Raw genomic sequence first — 22,912 nt, 5'->3', positions numbered from 1 at the left:
TAAAGCCAAAGTGATGATGAATAAATTTGGGAAAGCTGTCAAAAAAAACAGTGAAGTTTATCTCTGTCTTTCAGACTGAAAGTGTTTGGTCTCTGCCATATCCTGGCATTTGCAACATCATCTGAAGTTGTTCTGATAACTGCTGGGTCATCTATTCTTTTGCATTTGCTTCTTTAGACTTTCTCTTAGATCTAATTTTGAAACATTCAGCTTCTACCTGATGCAGTCAGGGTGTTGCATTGAGCCGTGGCTGAATGCTACCCTAAAATTAATGTGAAGGAGCTAAATGTTTTCCAAACTGTTTGTGCTTTTTATTATGTCAGAGCTGTGTCATTTGCACGGGGTGTTTACAGACTCATAACTTGACCTGTGACAGGCTGAAAGGCAGATTAGACACATTCTGAATAAATGGAAATGTACTGGCTTACATCAGCAATGGTTCTGACCTACCGCATGTAGCAGGGTGTAGCAGATTATAATGTTTTTTATCAACTTCTGTTCTCAGGAAGGTTTTAACTTGTTTCTTTGCCGAGTATTTTTAATGCATGCTGCTGGCAAGCTATTTGACTCGCTGCAAATTGCCTACAAAAAGGGTCCAGTGTATGGTACTGAATTAATTACCCTTCAAAGGCTGCTTACAGCAACATTGTCAGCAGGAAGAAATGAATGTACCTTACTAGCCTTTAGCTTAATTTCTCTGATTGAAGATTTTAATCAGAAATGTAGTACAGTAAAATGACATCTTCTGGTAATGTGACACTTGCAAATTCACAAGTTGCTTGACAGAGTTCCACATCTGAGCCTAATGTCTCAGCCTGAGGTGCTCAGAGAATATTGGAAACTTAACATGCAAAACAAAAGAAAGAAAAAAAATAGCAGATAAGTAGCAGTAGAGCAAGGCAGAACGGTGGTGGAATAATGAAACACTACAGATAGTGAAAGAATGCATCTAGAATTTTAAACTTCTATTTATATTTTAAATTAGAGATGTCAAACAAACTGCCTGATGGCAGAGAGCTGAGACCTGCAGAGCTGAGATCCTCAGTTACACATGGACTGACCCATGAAGCACTGACAGAGAAATCCTACTGCTTTTAGGCCACCTGCAAGTCCTGGGAAGGAATCTCTGTGCTTTCTCTCAAAAAGCCAACTGCTCCCTCTGGAGTTGCAGATTTAGTACAGCTCACCAGGGGACTAGAAACATTTTTAATGCATTTGAAAACACTCGGGCAGCTTCTCAGGGGCATGTTCTTTCCCAGCTCCTCCAAATTAGAAAAGACATTTTTGTGCTTCCTTTCAAGTTAAAACAACTCAGACAGCCTTAGCCCAAAATCATGCAATCTTTGCAAACAGATGACTGTTTGGACAGGTAGTATGAGTTGTTACCCCCGTGAGAAAGAAAAGCAGGCCGTCTCAGGCGTGTAGAATAAACCTTGGAGGCTGAGAATAGAAGAGGGACATGCAGCACATTGAGGAGACATAATGATCTTCAGAGGTTTCTCTGGTAAAATTAAGAAAAGCGGTGAGCAGTAGCAAGGTCTGCAGCTCATCTGGAAAAAGAGGGTGAACGTTGAAGCAAGGAAGCGTGAAGTGGCAGTTGAGTATGAAGTGACATCACCAGAGGGAACATGCTCTAAAAGCTCTGGCAAGGAAGGGGAATAACTGAGGTCTTCTGCAAGCAGCAGAGCTGCAGGGAGCTTGCGTGCCAGCGTGCCTGTGGGCATGGGGTCTGCTTTGTGAGCTGTCAGGGCGCTGGGGAAGGACAGAGAACCTGCCGCAAACTGGGGCGTTGTTTGTTACCTCCCCAAGCCGCTGAGAATACTGCTCAATGTAACTGAAAAATGTTTTCATACCTGCAGTAAATGTTAAAATTAAAACTAATTCTGATCAAACAGTCAGAGACTTAGTAGGTGTTGGTAATTCAAGAAGAGGCCAGAGAGTAGAAGACTCTTTAACTTAGAGTAGGTAATAAAACAATAGTAAATAATGAGGACATATGTAGCAACACAGGCTTAGAATGTTTAAAATCTAAAAGTTTGCAAAGACAGTTCAATACAGATGAATGTAGAATAATGAGGTTTACACGTCTTTATTGCATACCATAAATGTGTGTGGCTTGTAAAATATGACAAATAAAAAAGAGGCAAGAAAGTTGAAAGATAGGCCTCTTAATATTATTTATGAATAATGAGAAGTAAAGTGAATGAGTAGAGGAAAGAAAGACTATGTGTGAAATACTTATGAGTTTGATGAGTTGTTATCGCACAAATCTGTGTGCTTGATAAAATACGAGGATGGAGTGGAGTCAGGTCTGTGTGGAATGAGCAAGCAGGAGTGTGAGAATAATGTACTGAATAATGATGACTCTTAGGAGCCTCTGTCTCTTGTACCAATGTGTGTTGTAAATACATGGAGTGCACTAATAAAGGGATTAGAAAAGGAAAGCCAGGTCTGTCAATGTTAGAAATATGAGGAAAAAAAAATAGAAAGCAGTATTTTCTGCTCTAACAAATCAAAGAGTAATTGAACCTGGCTGTTCTGTTGAGTTAGTCTTGTGAGTCTGTTGAGACACACAGGCGCTTGATTGCCTTCAGTGGAGAAGCAGATTTTGCCCAAAAATAGGGCCACAATCAATTTAGTTAATGTAGAAAACCAAAAGGTGGTAAATCAGAAGTCTGTTCTGCATAGTGGAACTAATGAAGCCTCTCCCATTCCTCTGGGATTTATCAACATCTTTGCTGAAAATCATCATCTTTCTATGTCCTGGGAGCATGGAGTTCATGTTAGCACTGTGCTGAACGGTGAACTCTCGCAAAGGGGTTATTTTTTGCCAGTTGCCTTTTCTCAGGTCATAGTCAGCCGGCTGTGATGATATCATAGTGATAAATTAGTGTCCTGCTGAGTGGCTTTGGAGAGTGGGATCTTATGAAACAAGTCAGAGTTTTCAGAAATTTATGCTCTTGAATTTGTGTGTATGATTTCATTGGATTGTGATCAATTAATCTCTCATGCGATATCTTCTAAATTCCTATATAGACTCCTAAATAACTTTCATCTGAGGTGCTATTAAGTTTCTCCTTTAGATTACATATTCACAGTGCAAAGGTAGGACGTGTCTGTTGAGTTCTACCATGAACTTTCAAATAGAAAGAGAAATATTAACAATGTCTAAATTTACTGTTTATATTGAATAATTAACGCTGGTTACCTTTATAAGTAATCTATCGGGTTTGACCCTAAATGTCTTAACATTATCAAAAAGCTCCTGCACACACAGTTCACTTTGTTACGTGAAACCACAGTTCCAGCAAGTACGTGCAACTGTATCGTTAGATCCCAAGGCCTGGATCCGTTCAGCCAGGGGAGGGATGCTAATGCAGCGTACCTGGCTGCACGGGGTAAATTACTGGAAAGTGTTTCAGTAGAATGCAGCTCTGTAAACCCTTAGAAAATCCCACTAGACCTAATCTGCACCACGGGGGTATTTTACAACTTAATCCTCATCCTTCATGAGACTCGTCTCCTTTACGTTTCACTCTTCAAATACGTAAAAGGCTAAAGCTAAGAAAAAGACAGTAATTTCTTCACCGTTTCTGTGGCTAGGGTGAAAGTAATGGTCTTAAAGGGCAGGAGTGGAGGTTCAAATTAGAAAAATTTGCCATGTGTAAAGCACTCATACAAAAGCATTGGAATGGGTTACTTGGTGAAGTTATAGAGTTAGACAAGCATCTGTCTGGAGTAATGTAGGTATAGTTGATCTTACCTGAGGCAAAGCAATGGACAAGATAAAGTCTTGTATTTTCTTTCAGCTCTCATTTTCTATGATTGTGTGATCCTGTTAGCCCCTGATTAGACCCACTTAGTGGTGAGTTCACTTTCCTGTCCACTGACTGATGTGTTCTGCTGTGCTGCCATATTCCAACCCCTTTACTGGGATGGGAGGATTTTTATGCTGGAAAGTCAGTGCAAGTCCAACACATCCTAGGGGGAATTTAAAAGGGCATAACATGTGATGGGGGATTGAGAAAAATGTACGTTACGCTTGATTAGGCGTGCTCTGAATTTACCTGCATAACTTTCTGAAGTTTGGTGAAGACCATATGTCTCACTGCTGCCTTATCAAATTAGTTCAGCTTTTTTCTAATAGACAGCAATGCCCTATTCTTAGCAGCAGAGAACGAGGTTTCATTCGCCCCTCTCACAAATCATCACCCCCTAGAGCCACAGCAAGCTAAATCACGCTATCAGTGAAACCTTCACATTGCTATTCAATGGCAGAACAAATGGTACCATGAAATACAGCCGGAAATGGAAATATATTCTCGATACACCAGCAACTCACAGGAGAGTCTGTGTGTTGTCTTCCTGAGATAATGGTTTTTCAAATCAATCTTTTGGACTTGTTTGACTTTTCATTCAAAATCAGCAGTCACAATATTATCATAGTTTTGGCTGTCTAGGGCAGAAGTATAGCACAGTTCCTGAAATCAATGCCCTTCTCACCCTTCTGATGTGTCTGGTGTTGTCTTCTCTTCTTTTTGTTACAGGCGGGCGTGTGTCATTCGAGGCCAGGTGGTAGCAATAGATGGAACACCGCTGGTTGGAGTGAACGTCAGTTTTCTGCACCACAATGAGTATGGATACACCATCAGCCGACAGGACGGAAGGTCAGGCTTTCATGTGTGTTCTCTCACTGGTTTAGATTTGTATAGTTAGGGCCATCTACCGCCTTCTATTCGTGTACAAAATTTTCATAGATGTCGCTACCGTTCATAGTGTGGATTGAGGATGGCTCCTGGCTCTCTGCTCTGGGAGCCCATTTAGTTAGAGCTCCCGGTGGTAAAGGGACTTAAGAAGAAAGAAGAAGAAAAACCCTAAACAGCAACAAGGTTACAGTGACATTGAAACACCTGGAGTGAAAACGTGACAGTACAGCCACCTTCTTGACATTTGAGTATTTTCACTAGTCAGGTTTTCCAGAGAATCCCCTATCTTTCCTCTTTCTTTCTGTTGTTAAGTGTGGTTCTTCCGAGTAGTGTGTTGAGGTGTCAGTGAAGCTGACACCTTTAGTTGATCACCTGAGCCACACAGCAAAAGTGAGGACAGACTCTTCCCACAGCTGAAATGGTTAAATTGCTGTTCCACATCCAGTCCTGAGCAATCCTGGCTCCCCCTTTTTCCCCAGCCTTCTAGGGCTGAGTTCAGTTCTCAAAGAAAGGTGAAAATCCTATATATTATATATTGCACTCCAGAGTTGGCTATCCATTTGCAATAGGGTCATGATTTGCTCCTGAACTTGAATTAAGCTGCTAAGGGCAGTTTAAGACTTCATCTTCCTTGGCTGTGTTATGAATTACGAGAAATCAGAAGCTGTCTTCCAACAGGGAACAAATATAATTTGTCACTGTTTCCACAGTTCAGGGTTGTTTTTTTGGTGGGTTGTGGTTGGTATTTTTTTTGTTTGGCTTTGCCAATTTATAAAAATAAGGAGCATTCGTAATTATTTTACCTTAGTTTATTGACTTTCAAATTGCACTACTGAAAGTTAGTGATTATCATTTCCTCTTTACGCTAGCCTGGATAAAGTTGTTGCATTAAAATATGCTACCTGTATTTCGCTGTGAATGTAATCGGTGTCATTTGGGAAATGTGATGAGATATGCATAATTAAGTCTGACTTCTTATCACAGTTTGTTACCGTCAAAAGCCTCCATAATAGATGCATTCAATAACACAGAGAGTGAAGTATCTATTTACATATTACCTTGTGTCGCCTGACTAGGGATGTCAGAAACTCAGGAAATTGAGACCGTATATCGTGCCTCCTATGTTCCACTGTTTTGCAGCCCAGATATGCCAAAGGTTCTTCACAATGGCTCCCCGAGGATCGCCTGCTTCATGTACAAGAGCTGGTTCAGTTCTCAGTGCGACTAATAGGCATCTTTCCCAGAAAGTTCATATCCTGCACAGACGGGTCTCCTGCTCAGTGCACTCAACCTTTTCCCCCTGCTACTTTTAGAAAAAGGGAAAAGGACATGTTAACAGCAAAAAGGCCTGAAAGGCTTTAAGGCTTCTCATTCTGCATGCTGTACCTGCATGGATTATGAGTAGCATCCCCTTTCTGGGCTAGGAATTTCTTTTCATGTAAACCAAAGTAACTGGGTCCACGCTTTTGTTAGATGACTCATTAGTATTGATTCTAGTTGATAAATAGAGGAGAGGTGGGCCAAGTCATGGTGCAGTGCTGTACCTTGCTATTGATGCATGCAGGGAGAAAGCACAGAGATGTAAAGCTTCTTCGTGAATACTAAGGTGACACCACGAAGCTATACTTGAATGATTTCACATAGTAAATTAAAGGCTGTAATGAGCAACATTTAAGTTTTTGTTCGTGATGTATTGAAAGTTGTGGTAATACGATGATAAACCAAAAAGAAACAAAGCAATTTGCTTTCTCTTTTCCAGTTTTGACCTTGTGGCTGTTGGAGGCATCTCTGTCACTCTAGTTTTTGAAAGATCTCCTTTCATATCTGAAAAAAGGACACTTTGGTTGCCTTGGAATAGATTTGTCATTGTAGACAAAGTTGTAATGCAAAGAACAGAGCCAAACACACGATCTTGTGACATCAGTAGTTTTATCAGCCCAAACCCGATCGTACTCCCTTCACCCTTGACAGCATTTGGAGGGTCCTGTCCTGAAAGAGGAACTGTAATTCCAGAGCTACAGGTAATGAAAAGCCTTTCAAATTAATAATTTGTTCAGTGGTAGAAGAAGTGCTAGACAATTTTAGAAGATGATACCAGATAGCAAGCGATTAACTGCTGTGATGTTATTCACTTGTCAATGACACCAATGTATCTCTCTTTAGTAATGTTTCACAAAATTTTTCTTTCTTTTCTTTCTTTTCCCTTCTTTTCCCTTCTTTTCCCTTCTTTTCCCTTCTTTTCCCTTCTTTTCCCTTCTTTTCCCTTCTTTTCCCTTCTTTTCCCTTCTTTTCCCTTCTTTTCCCTTCTTTTCCCTTCTTTTCCCTTCTTTTCCCTTCTTTTCCCTTCTTTTCCCTTCTTTTCCTTTCTTTTTGTTAATATCTGAAAGTGCTTTATTTCTTACCTCCAAGTAGAAGAAAGTGAGGAGTCCTAGCATGATTTATTATTGAAATCCTGATTTATTTATAGCAATGCACAGAACCATTCCTAGGTTACAGATACACAGTACAACTTCCCCGTACATCAGTGCAAGACATGACCCAGGATGCTTTGAAGACTTCTAGGAATGTTCTGTTCACATCTAGTTCTTTACAGTGACATCTTCACTATATGCTGCCTTCTTGGGTGTTATTACTTTCTTTCTCAGGTAGAGCAATGTTTACGTGGTCTTTAGGATTGTTTTTATTTAAATGTCTTTTTTCTTGACACTCCTTAAGTTTAGAAGTAATTTCTAATCAACCTTGTATTTAACTGTTCTTTTATTTGGGACTTAAAGGAGGTTGTATGAGTCAAACACCCAACAAAATACAGCTACACAGGTTTCAGATCATGTTAACCTGATTTTTAGTGTGTTGTTTGAGCAATAAAGCCCCTTTTGCCTTTTCTTTAAATGTCACTGAGCCAGTCTGGAAGATATTTTGGAGGCTACCTATAGACATGAATATCTCTGAACTTTTCTCTTTTTCTTGTAAAAGTGCTACTGATGAAGAGCCTTTATTCTCCATGTAAAAGGCCTGTGACTGAACTCAATTATATCTAAACATCTCCATAACTATTAAAAACATTATCACGTTTCAGCTAGTTGATGGCCATAGTGTTGCTTCACAGAACGTATGAAGTGAAACTAATGAACATGAATTAAGAATAACTGATACACACTGGTAAGAAAAAACTGGGTCACATTACTCCACTTGAGGTGTCCCTGGGTCATCTTTAAATGGTGAGGTACCCAAAGATGCAGTCTGCTCAGAGAGAAACTGCCCCCAGTCCTATTTTTTTTTTGTCATTGCAGGGTTCTTAGTGTGTTAAGTTTCATTGTACAGTACTGGGAAATGTACAAGAATTAGCCCAGAATAATAGGAGAAGGAGATATATTATCATGTATTAATGCATGAATATTTCTTCCTGCTTTTCTATTAAAAAATGAGAAAACATGTCAAATATATGACAGAGGGGGCAGCTGGGATGCCAGCAGGAAAGAAGGGGAACACTGCAAATCAGGAACAATAAAGGGAGCAGGATTTCCCTGGCAGCGCTACATTTCATATGTCGAAGTGACAAGTGCTGGCAGGCCTCCAGCTGTACTGCAGCAATCCTGTGACAGTGATAGTGGTGCAATGTGTAAATACAATTGTTTTGAAAGTGAAGTAATCTATTGTTAAACAAGAAGAATTTTAAAACTGGGAAATCTAAACAAAACAGTTTGTGTTTTTCCAAGCTAGACGAATTGATCGTTGTGGCAGGTTGGCTTGTCATTACAGAAATACACTAAAATTCTTAACCTTATTAAACACAGACCAGTTTTTAGTGGCTTTTGAGTGACTGTGGCGGCATCCTCCAAGAAGCTGCTCTCTTCTCGTGCCCGCTCTTCCTCACAGTCTGTCCCAGAAGAGCTCCTTTCTCTGAGGAGATCACAAGAGCTGAATCCCTTTTTGTAGCTCCAAGGCCCATATCATTCAAAAGGTCAAGGCCAAGCTTCTTTTTTCCCCTCACAAGCTCACAGTCTTTGCAGTTCTGCTAGTTGCTGAGGGCTTACCTTCGTTGCAGCCAGGAACTGATGCTCCCCCACAGTGGGCATATCCGAGCCAGCACTAATGGAAGTGATTCAGACAACAGTGCTGACAGCAGTGCCCTGGGATCTGAACTCTGGTGCACACCCTGGGGACTTACCTGGTAGCTAGATGATCTGACGACCAGTTTCATCTTCACTGCCATGTGTCCCCAGTTAGCTTGTTCGGTATCTTATGCTGCACTGTCGTATGCCGTGCCCCTTCTTGCTGGAGCTCACCCTTACTGCTGGCATTTCTGCACAGGAGATGGTTTAGTAGGAATTCTTTCTCAGCTCTCCCCAAGTTAGAGTTACTACCTCCAAAGCAGGATAGTAACTTCAAATCGCAATGTAATATGTTTAAGTGTGTGTGTATTTTAAAAACATCTTTTCATTGTATTCTGGTTAAGAACACTGTTAAGTAAACCAAATAAAGGAGCCAGGGTAAAGGTTAGAGCTCATATGTATGAATATGTCCATGGAGAGTGTTTTCTCGTTGGTAGATAAGAGTAAAGCATTAGAGGAAGAGGCTCTTTATCCAAATAGACAGACTACCATCCAGTAAGTTGACCAGTTTCCAGTCTTAGACGTTTTATAATATGCCTGGCTACTGCATTGCTAAAATAAACTCAGAAGACATTGGTGTTTTAAGTGCTGCTGTGTTTCCATCATGATTGTAAAATGTAAAATAAGCACCTGCTTTTATAATTGTGCATTTTTCTTGCCTATAGTTATAATGATATGTGTTTTTTCCAAGGTGGTCCAAGAGGAAATCCCAATTCCTTCAAGTTTTGTGAAGCTGAGTTATCTCAGCAGTCGAACACCAGGGTATAAAACTTTGCTGCGCATTATTTTGACGCACACGACCATCCCTTCTGGAATGACAAAAGTCCATCTGATAGTTGCTGTTGAAGGACGTCTGCTTCAGAAATGGTTTCCTGCTGCAGCCAACTTGGTGTACACATTTGCCTGGAATAAGACAGATATATATGGACAGAAGGTTTCTGGTCTGGCTGAGGCAATGGGTACGTACCTTGATGTAAGCAGAAGCGCTCACACACATCAAGCCAGGAAAATACGGCTTATAAATTTTGTTGCTTCGCTTACATTCTTTTAAATCAAATGCCTCTTTAGCTAAAGTGACTCGTATGATTTCCTAAGAACATTTATTTTCTTGTTCTTCCAATGTCATCTTTCTAATTTAATCAATTTGAAAATCTCCTTTTCCCTCGGAGAATGGTTGTGTACTAACGGCATTACATTCAGCTGTCTTTGTTTTTGAATGTTACTTGGAATATGGCCTTTGGTGTGGCATTGTTTCTGTCGGTTTTTGGCTGTGACATTTAAAATGTCATTTCCGCTTAGGGTTTACAAAATTCTAACTTTTAGGCATCCTTTCTTAATACATTTTGTGTCCCCAACAGTTAAAACTAATTGATTTGTTGTTTAAAGATGTTTGGATGAAAATCATCACGTTTCATAGGCTTTCCTTACTGAGCAGCACAAGCAACTGTTCTGAGAATTGCTACAGGAGTGTTGTCTGTGCAAATACATTTTATTTAGCCAGCCATTTTTGTCATTAATTTCATTATTCGGGTTTTAAAAGCCTTGCTATTTTTTTTTAATTGAATTTGGGGTTCTGTTGCTTAATGGACTAACCTTATAGACAATCTCCATTAAGATTATTTACCTTACCAGCAAAGCTTAGTCTTGGGAATAAGCCCTGATGGCTTCTTTAGCAGTTTTGTTTTGCTTTTTAAGTCAGAGGAATTATAGCAAGCAGGACTGGCAGGGTCAGGCTATAAAACAAGAATCACAAGGGCTACATGGAGCCATCTACCCTCACGAGGAATATGCCTCGTTCTATATATGAAATGCTGTTCCGAGGGGCAGCCAGAAGCTCTCCAAGATCTGCTGTGCCGTCCGTACAGGCAGCGTGCCTGCCGATGAGCCCAGGCAAAGCCGAAATGTGCCGTTCCAGTCTGTGCGAGCCCTGCAACTCCCAGAGCATCTAGCATGTGGCGGCGTTACTGTGTGCTCCCAGCCAGGTAGTCTGGGAGGCAGCCGCGTGGAGAGGCGGTGGGATAAAGGAGAATCGTAGCACTTTCATTTCTACTTAGAGAACAATGCAGACATAGCCGCTGGTGTCCACAAAGGGTTATGAGACCAAAATACGGAGTATGATTCACATCACACGATAGGAATGTATCAGAAAACAAGTTGCTTATCCTCAGGCTGTAGACCCACGGTCTCCTTCAGCAGATACAACCGTAGGCTGCTGCCAGGAGGGACATTCCCACGTTCTCTCCTTACCCCTGGGCCACCGCTCACATTCATTTGATCATGAAATGAGCCAGATCAGGAACGAATTCAGCTGAAAACTGAAGCAACCAGAAAATAAGTGATAAATTTTCAGCTTCATTAGTTTCCTGATCTGCTATGAATACTGGTGCAGAAGCTCAGGTCTTCTCATTCCAGCTGTAGCTCACACATTACATTGGCCTAAAGGGGGCAAAACTCCACCCTTAGATGATGCAGCGATTCTGGAGACCTTGCACTGTCTTATCTGCATCTGATCCATCACATCTGGCTCACATCTGCAGAAGGGTTGGTCAGATGCTGGCACTGCCACCAGAGAGGGCTCTGAACGCCGCAGGTATGCGGTGCGGGGCAGGACTGCCAATTTCGGCTCATCTGTCTGATGAAACCCCCTCGTTAGAGGGCAAATCTCGCCCTAGCCCATTGCAGATCAAGATTCCTACCAGTGTTTTGCAGTGAGGGGAGGAATCAAATGGCTTGTTGGCTTCACTTACACATACTTGTGCATATTTAGAAATGGAAAAAAATGCCAGTGTGCCCTTTGGCACTGCCGTGGGTGGTCAGGCAGGACCAGCCGGGTCCTGGGGGGCTTCCCTCGGCACGGCCGCACATGGCCCATGTTTGAAGCCTGTCACTGCACGTTGCCACTAACCTGTCTGAGAGGGAACAGCTGAGCCTGCCCGCTCCCACTGCGGCGTTTAAGAGTCTTCTGATGGTCATGAAGTCCAGTACATATCTGGACTTTAAAACTATTTAAATCAAATACATAACATCTTGTGGAATCATACTGTACATACAGATTCCCAAATTAGAAGTAGACGAGCATAATATGTTTAAATATGAATAAAGCTTACACAATAGTGCTGGCTAACAACTTTTACATTAGTTAATTGGTGCTTTTTTTTTTTTTTATCCTGAAAGTTTAAGTTACTTATGCTTCTTTCAAAATAGAAGCAAAGATCTTTATATTTTAAGTGCATTGTTAGCATGCTTTGTTAGAGTCCAATAAAGCTTTATATAATTTGACACACTGTAGTACTCGGGGACCTTTATCTGCATCCATTATATGAATTTTTGTCAAAATAATTTCCTCTGCCAGTCTCTTATCAATATTTAATAATGCATTCCGTTCAGTTTTCATTTTAATTAAATTAAATTGCAGCAGGTTGAAGTCCTGGAACTCAGGACTACAACCATCTGCTTTTGGTTTTATAAATCCTATAAACATCTTTATTTTTCTTCAGGGTTATTGACAGCAATGATCACATAACCAGTTACAGAAAAGAAGACTTTCTGAGCATATTTCCACACAAAAGTGGTTCTGTTTAAATTTGAGAAGTGTTTACTGGTGTTTGTCTAGTCCCCAGGTCCCTAACAAGGCCATTTTCTCTTTTCAGAGTAACAACTTGAGGTGATGAAGTGACATTTTTTGTTCTGAATAAAAAAAACCATCATGTGGGTATTGACACACAAAACCTTGGTGGTAAAGTCTATGATGTGCCCTTGTAATTTAACACAGGAAAAGGAAGGATTTCAGTAGAAACCTCAATAAATGCTCCTGTGTAACTCCATATGTGCTCAGTCTTACAAGCCCTTGCACCCCCAGAGCAGCATGGAATGGTGTGCAAGGACTGACCCTTCTGGGTGTGAACATAAGCCAGCTCTGAAGCAATCTTAGCTCTTCTCTAGTTATTACTCTGCTTGTTACTTTGGTTGAGTTCATTATATCTGTTGTTCAAAGAGGTATGATGTTGGTAATTACAAATATTTCAGGAGAGGTTGAAGTAGAGGTTACTGTCCTGTTTAATCGTGTCCTTTATATTTTACTTGTATTTTGGCAACGGCCCTTAAACTGTGATGTGCTGGCACTACTGGCAAATTACTGTTCATTCTTTGAAATAGTTGTATGAAAAGAACAGATTTTTGCTATGGATGATTTCAGTATATCTTTTGAAATCCATTTTGAGTCTGCGAAGAACCATACTTGCCAGCTGTTAGTGTCCAAAACCATAGTCACTACAGTTCTCCTTCATGCAGTGGAATCTCAGTCACCTCAAAATAGGGCTATAAATTAATTTGCCCAGCAAGTGATGCTCCCACAATAACGGTAAGCTGACTGAAATTGTCTTTTCACTTACAAAATTACAATGTTTTGCAAAACCTGCTTATTTTTCAAGTGGCACCGCTGTCACTTGGCTGACTTTACGGTTGTTATGCTTTGCCTTGATTACTTTGCATGCAAAACGATAGATAGGAAATTTTCATGGATGGTATGTCAGTACCTCCGATTAGATGGTTCAGGAGACCCTGCTTTGAGATCACACCAATATTCCTTTTTGGAGCATAGACTTCTTTCATAAATATGTGTACGTATACGTAGAAACGTGGTTGTAGGCACACAGGAAGTGTGCCTTTCACTGATGAGAAGGGACTAAAAGGCAGCTGTGCACAGTAACTGTGAGAGAAGGGAACGGTGACCTTCTAAGAAAGGGGATGATAACCTCTAGAGGGTGTTTGGCAGCACACAAACAGCTATAGGCAGGGAATAGTACAGTGTTAGCTACGGTCCTGGTAAATACGCCACCGTGGATCTGTTGGCACAGGTTGTCGGATGGTTTAAATGGTTCTACCTCCCTTGACCCAGATAGCAGCATGGTAACTCACAGCAGCGGGTGGACTGTCCTGTGGGTCTGTAAGGGTTCCCTAAGCAAGGCTGGGGGACGTTGTGTTATAGGTCTTTACTCTTTTCAAGTACGCACATCTGACCTGGGACTGGATGCGTTAAGTGCACGAATGGAGTAAAGATGCTACCGCGTAGGTGGCAAGTGTGAGGTTGCTTCTTAGGAAAAGTCTGCCCGTTATCTTCTCTCTGCATTAACACCTAGAAAATAGCACATCTGGTTACTGAACCTTGATGGTTTATCCCAGCACAGGAGGGGGCTCTTCGGGAGGCAGCTCCATGCCCACAGCTGGGCACCCAGCCCAGGGAGTTACTCACAAACATCACTGATGTTAGTCGTGACAGCTCCTGTAACAGAAAAATTGGACAGGCTGGCTGCTGGCCCCTCAGACTGAAAACTCTAATGTTTGAAACGCACAATATTTACGGTACTTAAGGAGATGTGATTTTTACAAGTCAGAGTTTAGCTGCAAAAACAGGTTCTTGCTGCTAAAATGATGAAGCAGCTCTAAGTGAAGTTGCTGTAAAGAACAGCTTTCAGTTTGCTATCAAACATTTATCTTACAAAAGCAAATGCTCCCTGCTATAGCTGGTCAAAATATTTTGATTGCATCTAGTAACGGAACTTCAATGGTATTAAAGCTATTTATGGTTCAGGTAAAATGTACCTAAAGCTGCTACACAGAAAAAGTGAGTTGAAAATATTGAAAGTGTCAGAAAACTGTGGTTTTTTAAAATATTTTTATTTTGTATCTTAAAGTATTTTTAAAGACATTTTTATTTTGGAAAGGCTGAACTACCTCAATAATTCCTATATCAAATTTTGGAATTTGGTATCAAATTAATGTTCTTCCTTTATGTATGAGTTGCACTGAAATCTAAAAAGGTTAACTAGAGGAGATTAATAACTTTTTTTTATTTAAAAGAAAAAAAAAGGTTGGTATATTAGATACACCAAAATTAAATTTTGAAGATTTTTTTTTGTTTGTTTTCCTCAAGTATGGAAGGAGATTTTTTTGATCAGTTTGAGCAGCCCCTCAAAACCACCACCTTAGGGAAATTCAAGATTTTCAACATGTATTTTGGCCAGCCTGTTAACATAAATGTTTAATTCTAGAAATTTTCATCTTGGCAATCCATTTCTGCATAACTACAGTTTTTACAGTTAGCAAGCAAATTAAAATTGGTTTCTTTTAATATAGCTTTTTTTCTGTTTAAGCTTTCTTCAGGTAATTAGCAGAAATGCAATAACCCATCAAGCCAGGAGTCATTGGAGGAGATTTATACTCTTAGGAAATCTGTAACTGATACAACAGTAAATGTTGTGCTTTGAAACTCTAGTAGCTATAGCTGTAATAATATACTAATCACTTAAAACCCCTTGTAAAAAAAATACCATTCAGCAACAGCAATCAGGCAGAGGAAAATTAGTGGCATCATTACTTGACAGATGAGTATCAAAACCTGGAATGAAAAATTGCCTAGTAGTTCACAGAGGGAAAGGTAGACTGATAGATCTTTAATTATTTGTTTGCAGTATCGGTGGGATATGAATATGAAACATGTCCTGATTTTATTCTGTGGGAGAAGAGAACAGTAATCCTTCAAGGCTTTGAAATGGATGCTTCAAATCTGGGAGGCTGGTCCATAAACAAACACCATGTATTAAATCCACAAAGTGGTAAGTCCGTCCATTATTTAACTGGCCATGCAGAAGAAGAATACAAATTTTAAAGGAATTAATTGTGCAGATTTTAAGCATTAAAACCTACACTTCCTAATGTGTAATCCTCTTTGAATGTGCACCCTCATTTATTGAGAACTGAACTGTAAATGCCTTCTGAAAGGATATTTTTAATGTTCTGGCTCCCAGGTACGAAACATTAATGTCACTAACTCTTGCAATCACCAACACATTGTGGTCATTTGGATGGGAAAAGGGCGCGCTAATTCAGGTTCAGTCTCACGGTTGGTATAGAAGTACCATGTTTTAGGTCAGTTTATAGTGTGTTATATTATCAGTGAAGTATCTACACCCCAAATTCATCCTATGAGTAACATCAGTTAGTAGCATCACAGCACAGGGAGACAAGCCAAGCACGAAAACAGACCAGCCGAGTGAGAGGTAATGCTTCCAAAATGCCAGTCTGCTACGCAGGAGCTTTTGTGGCTGCCCACTCTGTGGGGAAGCACAGTAAGTTACTCTTCAGGACAAGCAATCTAGCACCTTTCAAAGCATTAAGGAAAAAGACTGTAAATGCTTTTGGTGGCACAACATTTACCCTGCATAGGGATTCTTCAGGTAGGGAGACTCGAATCTGTTTCCTTATTGCTTTTATTTAATTCCTGTCTTGGTTGTTTTTTTTTCTTTTCCTCCCTTAACATCTGTAATCGGGAACTAGTGGGATTAAATTATTAAAATAATACTTGTAGGGAAGTTATGGTAACTAGAAAAATATGGTTTTGCCAATAAAAAAATATCTCACTGTCCAGGGGAAGAGAAACCTGGGGTCAGATTTCAGCACTCATAAATCAGCAGAGTACTGAATTCAGTAAAATTCTCTCAATTTGCTCCAGCTGAGAGTCTGTCCACTAAAATCTATTTCATCTGCAACTTCTGTTAATGAAGATTCATACACAGATGTATGGCTGTCAGGTTTTTACAAGTTCTGTTGTTGAATGCGCAGCTACAGTATAAATATTCCACATACAAAAGGTCAGATTTAGTTTGTAAATTATCTGGATTTCTGTTTTGATTTAAAATAGTTTGACATTTTGAACAGCGGTTCTTTCATACCCTGTCTTATTGGTTTGTATAGATTGTCTCTTTTAAATGCCAGCTATTGACATTTAACACAAAGAGAAATCTGACCTCAGTCAGCTCAGCCCCCAACTGTGAGCCCCATAGTCTACTCCTTAGTGCCAATTTACCACTTGCATAGTTTAATTTCAAGACTAAATTGCTGGCAGTAACTCCAGTTTATATGACTATCTGCTAACTGCAGTGCTTACTACTATAATTCACCCCATAGGCACTAACATGTTCTGAGATTTTGTAAAGTATACAATTATAATCTTGAGTGGGGCTAAATCGCTGCTTTCCTGAGCACGGGGTACGTGGTGACAAATTGCTTCCTGGCCCCGTCTCAGCTTGTGGCTGAGAACACCAGAGAGCACTGGCCTGTCAGCCACACGCCACCGCCTCTGAAATTGTCCAGGCTGTGTCTGCTACCCCAGCCCAGTAACAAGGGTGGGGGATGTGCAGCTTCTCATACCTGCTCCTCTTCCTCGCGTGTTCCTACTGTGCTGGGCATGATCTAGGCTGAAGTTGGGAGGAAGCTACTAAACATCTTTATCCATTAGTTAGACACACAGTCTGGGGAGGGGGGGCATAACCACATCTGACCTGAAATCAGTGGGTCTCTTCTGTTTACAGTTTGGCTGTGAGAGCATGTTCCAGTGAGGATGACAAAGCCCAGCCAGAGCTCAGTGATATCTCAGATGTTCCTTATGACTATAGTAGGCTTTGAGCACGCATACCTGGCTCCTATGCAGCAGCTAGAAAAGCATGTAGGAGCAGAAAAACAGTGACTATACCATAGCTAGTGCACACCTAACAGAGCAGCCTATAGGCTCGTATTAAAGCAACAAAACCAAATAATGAACTGTATTAACCAAAAGGATAAAAAGAGTGAATGTGCTTCTGGTCTTATCTAGAAACTAGTGAACTGCTCTTCCATTTCAGATATTTCATATGTACTTTAAATAAGGACAAGAATATGATTCAAACTTAGAATTATACATTTCAGACTTATCTCCATGCCACTGTGAGTGAAATTAAAAGCATGAGTAGCCTTCTCAAGTATGAATATATTGAGATTTTTCGCTTTAATTAAAGCATTCCCTCTGTATATATGAAGAGCTGCTCTTTTTAGAAGCATGAAACTTGCATCTGTTTTTGAAAGACTTGTAACTGGATATTGGAATTATAATATAAATGTCTTTCTGAAAACTTGCTGTTGCAAATTACAATTTTGTGTTCAAACTAAAACTGGAAGCACTTGGCTTGGTTAGTTAACTGGTCCTGAAGAGCTTATATCTAACAACTTCAGCCACTGAGCCTTGGCTTTCAGCACGTCTGCTGCTGTGTGCAACATTCCTCCTCAGACACAGGGTGCATATGCTTGCCTCCCTCCCCATAAAGCCTATTCATTTTAGAGGTGTTACAAAATAAACAAAGTACAAGAGAAGAGTTGTAAGAATAGATGCAGTTTTACAGAATGGCACCTCATAGCACAGTCTAAGCCGTGGAGGTACAAGTATTGACATGCGGAAAGCATGGCAAGTAAAAACTGTGTTCTCTTGCCTGATGTAAGTATCTTTAAAAAAAGAATGAACAAAAAAAGTTGGCCGAATCCAGCAGCAGAGATATAAATAACATATATTGTTCCAATGTGGCTGTCCCTGGAAACTAGCTTTTTAAGTGTATGCAGTTTTGCCTCAATGTGACTGTTAGGTTAACAAAGGATTGCATCCTCTTCTCAGCTATACTAAACGGTTCTTTTCCCACTTTTTTTTCCCGTCCAGTTTAGAGGTTTGATCACTTCTAATTTGTGACATGATTAGAGTTTAATGTTTTCTAACACAAAGGTTTTGGTCAGTTTGGAAGATCTTCAGGGCACTTCTCATAATCAAGAAGAGAACACATGCCATAAATACTAGTTCCTGTATAGAGTCCTTTTAAAGACACCTGTATCTCATGAACACAAACAAATGTGCTATTAACTGATTTTTCAGAGTATCCTCTGCATTAGATTTTTCTTCTGATGTGCAAGTGTATCGATTCCATTTTTATTTATCTGGGGGAAGGAGCAGTAATTTTACAGGGACTTTATGCTTTAAGGTGATTTCAGCCCCAGTGCAACACAGCATCGACTAAAAGCAGCAGCTCGAAAGCCTGAGATAAGCGCATGCTTACATTTATCGACAGCAAAACAAATTCTCCAGAGCCCTAATTATTTCCTGGCATTTCTGTGAGGCAGTGGAAAGATTACCTTTACATTGTTAATTTCAGAAAAAGGGTAGCATCTTCATTTAGTAGTATTTTTATCTGGTGCATAAAGGAGGATATTGCCATTAATTTTACTGGTGTATTTCAAAGATGCTTTTTTTAAGCCAATGATCAAACAAATATATGTATTCCATCCTTTGCTGTTCAGAAAAAAAATTTCAAAAATATAATTCCCTTAGAATAGCTGTGACAAGAGATTTTTAGCTTCAGACTTACCCGAAAGCCACACACACACACAAAAAAAAAAAAAAAAAAAAAAAGACAACCAAAACTTGCATCTGTTTCAACAAAAGTTGGTAGAGTCAGTCCATAAATACATTTGCTGTACTTTGGGCAAAACTCAGACAACTTGTACTTCCTGCAGTATCTAGAATATGTTCATTTCTCAGTTTAAAAGTCCTCCAGAAAGTGCATCCCCTTTTTTATTCCTTTAATGTGTTTATTCCTTTAATGGTGCCACTTTCGTGAAGCACTGGGATTTTCGAGGGAAATGAGATATTTTGGACGATTCAGAAATAACCTAAATCTTACAATAACATGAAATTTTAAAGGTACTTCTTAACTATATTACCACATTGTTAGTTAAACACTACAGCTGTCAGCTTGAAAAAATGCATCTTTGTACTGGTTCTGGTATCACCAGCCTAGTAACTGGGAAGACTTTCAACAGCGTATGCTGCTGAGCAGTTCTAAAATACTGACACGCTGGAAAGTTGTTCTAAACTTTACGGTAGAAATTAATATATTCTCGCTGGTGAGATATTCACTTGTGCCTCAGAATTACTCCTTGACTCTTAACTTGGCTTTGCTGCCAAATGCGTGGCACCATTCTTATATACCATGAAGGACTTGCATTTAAATTTGAATATTGATTTTGTACTGCCACTCAGCGCTCTTTTGTGAAAAATGCATAGCAGCCCTGCTATTAATCTCCTTTAATTAAATATTCAAACTACCTAAGAAATTCCTCTGCTGCCTAATAAAAATTTATGAATAAAATGAATATTAAAGTAGTAATCCCCAAGAAATCAGATAGCACTGCAATTAACAGTCAGTTTGTTAGAGCATTAACCAACCATGAGTTCTTCTCATGATGTTGGCTTTTAAAATAGCCACTAACCACTAATTGGCAAAATGGTGATGATGAAATCTGGGACTGAACAAAACTGGAAGAGATTAGAGGAACCCTGTGACAGCCTTTAAAAGTTCTGATGTTTGTTGCTGTTTTGGTAACCTGGTTTTCTAGAAGCTTGCGTAATTCAAAACTGCAGAATCATTTAAATGCTATACATTTGCATTTTTTGTCTCTGTTTTCTCCCTTGCCCGCCTTAGGAATTGTACACAAAGGAAATGGTGAAAACATGTTCATTTCCCAGCAGCCACCAGTCATCTCAACTGTGATGGGCAACGGACACCAGAGAAGTGTCTCTTGCTCCAACTGCAATGGCCTTGCGCTCAACAGCAAACTCTTTGCCCCAGTTGCTCTTGCTTCTGGCCCTGATGGTAGTGTGTATATTGGTGACTTCAATTTTGTCAGACGGATCTTTCCCTCTGGAAACTCGATTGGCATATTAGAATTAAGGTAAAAAAATAATTAGCTTTCTCTGACTACTGTTCATAATCCTGTCTGTGATGTGCCTATGAGAACTACAGCGAGCTTTTTTTTCCCTTGGGAGTTAAAGACGACCCACATTTAGTTGCATTGTGAGTCATGTCTCATCAACTATCAAACAAACTCATCACAAAACTTACACTTACTTTAAAGTCATCTGTTCAAAAGGGCATCTTAAATGGCCTTTAGAACAGGTTTTGCATAATGAATTTCTACAAAATGCAGAATTAATAGAGCTTTTTTTTCTTCCTGCGAGATTTTTCATACCTTTTCTCAAAAAGTTAAAATATTCCGTGAAACATATTTTTTGAAGAAAAACCCCTAATTCAATAGCAAATATGTAAAGTATCATGTCAAGTCACAGCACTGTGGCTGAAGAAGGACTTCCCATGTTTAAAACTAATACCATTAAATCATTCCTCATCTGTAAAGGAGGATGTGACTGAGTTTAAACAGACAAGAGCCGACCTGGCATTGCAGTCTGACCTGGCGCAGGCTGGGCCAGTGCCCCCACTGACCCCTGTAATTACAGCTCCAGCTTCCCAGTCCCTTTCAGGGCCAGCGGGGGTGGTGGGAAAGGTTCCTGACACTAATACACTAAATTTCTCTTATTTAACACCCATGAATCCCCAACTAGCTAACATTGCTGGTGATGGAGATGTGTGCTGATTGTTCAGAATTAACTTGGCACTGTGCGGGCGGTGGAAAGGAAGCAGTTTGCGAGAAAGATATAATACTGAGTAACAGGATAAACAGTGTTTGGTTATTGGGATAGATCTCTGTGAGCAGGCAGGCAAAGAATACAGCTTTGTTGAGAACTAACATTCATTGTCTTTTTCTTTTCTTTTAAACCTGATCTGTCTTGCTAGGAACAGAGACACAAGACACAGGTAAGTAAAACACAGTAACAGCAATATGTGAACCATGTTCAAGGAAACAGCCTTACAAAAGTCCTTTTAGAAGTCTGGATTTAGATAAACACTCTGAATTTAATCAGTACAAATGTTAATCAAGTTCACCTTTGTTTATAGTAAAGCAAGTTTGATTTGTTCTCTTTGAAGGTATAAAGTCTCCTTCTAAAAATCATTTTGCTGATCCCTAGCAGAGATGGAGAGGTTTAAACCCAAAAGCTGGAGATGCATTTCATAGCTGTCATACTCATTTCACACAGTGTTTGAATGATCATAGATATAGCTAGCCAGGGAAGCCGGGAGTTTTAGCAACAAAGAAATAATAAAAAATGCTTTATAGTCACACAAGAGGACTCTACTTCAGTGGTTCTAGGATGCTACAAACTTTAAAATCTGCCACAGTTACAGAGCATGCACAGCAGACTCCAGAACTGAGGACTGTGTCACAGCTCAGTCCTTGCTTCTCCAGCTAAAGCAAAAGCAAGTGACTTCCCCTCTTTCCAGTCAGCATTTTGGCAATAAAATGTACACGTTTCTTTAAAACAATGAACATTGCACACGAGGCTTCTGCAACAGACGGTGAGGGAGTTGGTTATAACAATCCAGCTGCAGAAATGATGTTGCATGCTAAAAAGAGACAGCAAGGCACTCTGTATCCTTAGAAACAAACTTCTTAGTATCTCAGTACTTAAATGAGATAAATAAACCAGCAATCGTACAACCTAAACTGATACCTTCATGGCATAGTAGGAAGCAGAGCATGGACTGAGTGTGTGTTTGCAGGATAAGAGTACTGGTTGGAATTACTCGCTTTAGCCACAAGAATGCCTTTGAATACTATAGATTATTTGCCAGCCTACTTACAGATGATGTCACATCTCATATATTTTACAATGAAAACTTAAGAGGAAAGAATAATTCCTAGTTGGTAAGTGCAAGGTTCTATTTTTTTAACTGAAGAATTGTTTCCATTTGCTTTAAACTGACCAGTATCTCTGTAAACTAAAGAAAAGAAGTTCACTTTGGTGAACTTACTCTGTAATGCATTCAGAACATTAATCAGGTTTTAAATTCAGGGGTCTCTTTTGTAAAGTAGAAATTTTTTAATACCTACTCACTAGGACTAGTTTCTTGAGATAAGCTTAAACCTTTATTAAATCAAAATGTGATTTATTTCTAGTTTACTTCTACTCAGTTACATAAATCCTAATAATTACAATAATAATTGCCTCTGTCAGTATTCTGTCCAAGTGAAATCTTGGAAAATTGGAGGAAATCACTTGAAGTTAATGTAGTCTTTGAGGTTATGGGGAAGTACTCAGCGGTCCCATTGTATGCCATTCTCTTGTGGCTGTACAGTCCATGGTCATGGTGGAAATTCCTGGGAAAATTCTGCTCAAAGAAACAAGTGGAAGAAGCATTTAAAAGGCATCAGATGCTCATGACAGTCCAAGCAGGAAAAGGCTTCAAAATTCAGTTCTTCAACACAAGTTTTATTCTCCAAAAAAGCAGGGGGAAAGGGTTCTTTTTACCAGGACAAAGAAAATACTGTGTAAACAGGGGTAGA

The 22,912-nt window shown here is 39.8% G+C and overlaps 1 protein-coding gene across 4 annotated transcripts in view; it reads left to right on the top strand.

Moving 5' to 3' along the window:
• Nucleotides 1-22,912, top strand: part of TENM1 (teneurin transmembrane protein 1) — a 571,145-nt gene that overhangs the window by 483,455 nt on the left and 64,778 nt on the right. For all 4 annotated transcript variants that reach the window (XM_080365640.1, XM_080365639.1, XM_080365641.1 and 1 more), the window contains 6 exons: nt 4,548-4,667; nt 6,466-6,727; nt 9,510-9,777; nt 15,289-15,432; nt 20,155-20,404; nt 21,304-21,324. In XM_080365640.1, coding sequence (XP_080221766.1) covers nt 4,548-4,667; nt 6,466-6,727; nt 9,510-9,777; nt 15,289-15,432; nt 20,155-20,404; nt 21,304-21,324 — 1,065 coding nt within the window. The remainder of the gene's footprint in view (nt 1-4,547; nt 4,668-6,465; nt 6,728-9,509; nt 9,778-15,288; nt 15,433-20,154; nt 20,405-21,303; nt 21,325-22,912) is intronic.

This window comes from Falco punctatus (assembly GCF_963210335.1).
Source record: "Falco punctatus genome assembly, chromosome: 15".
Lineage (NCBI taxonomy): Eukaryota > Metazoa > Chordata > Aves > Falconiformes > Falconidae > Falco > Falco punctatus.
Note: the sequence above shows the minus strand (reverse complement) of the source record. Positions and strands in the feature narration are given on the sequence as shown.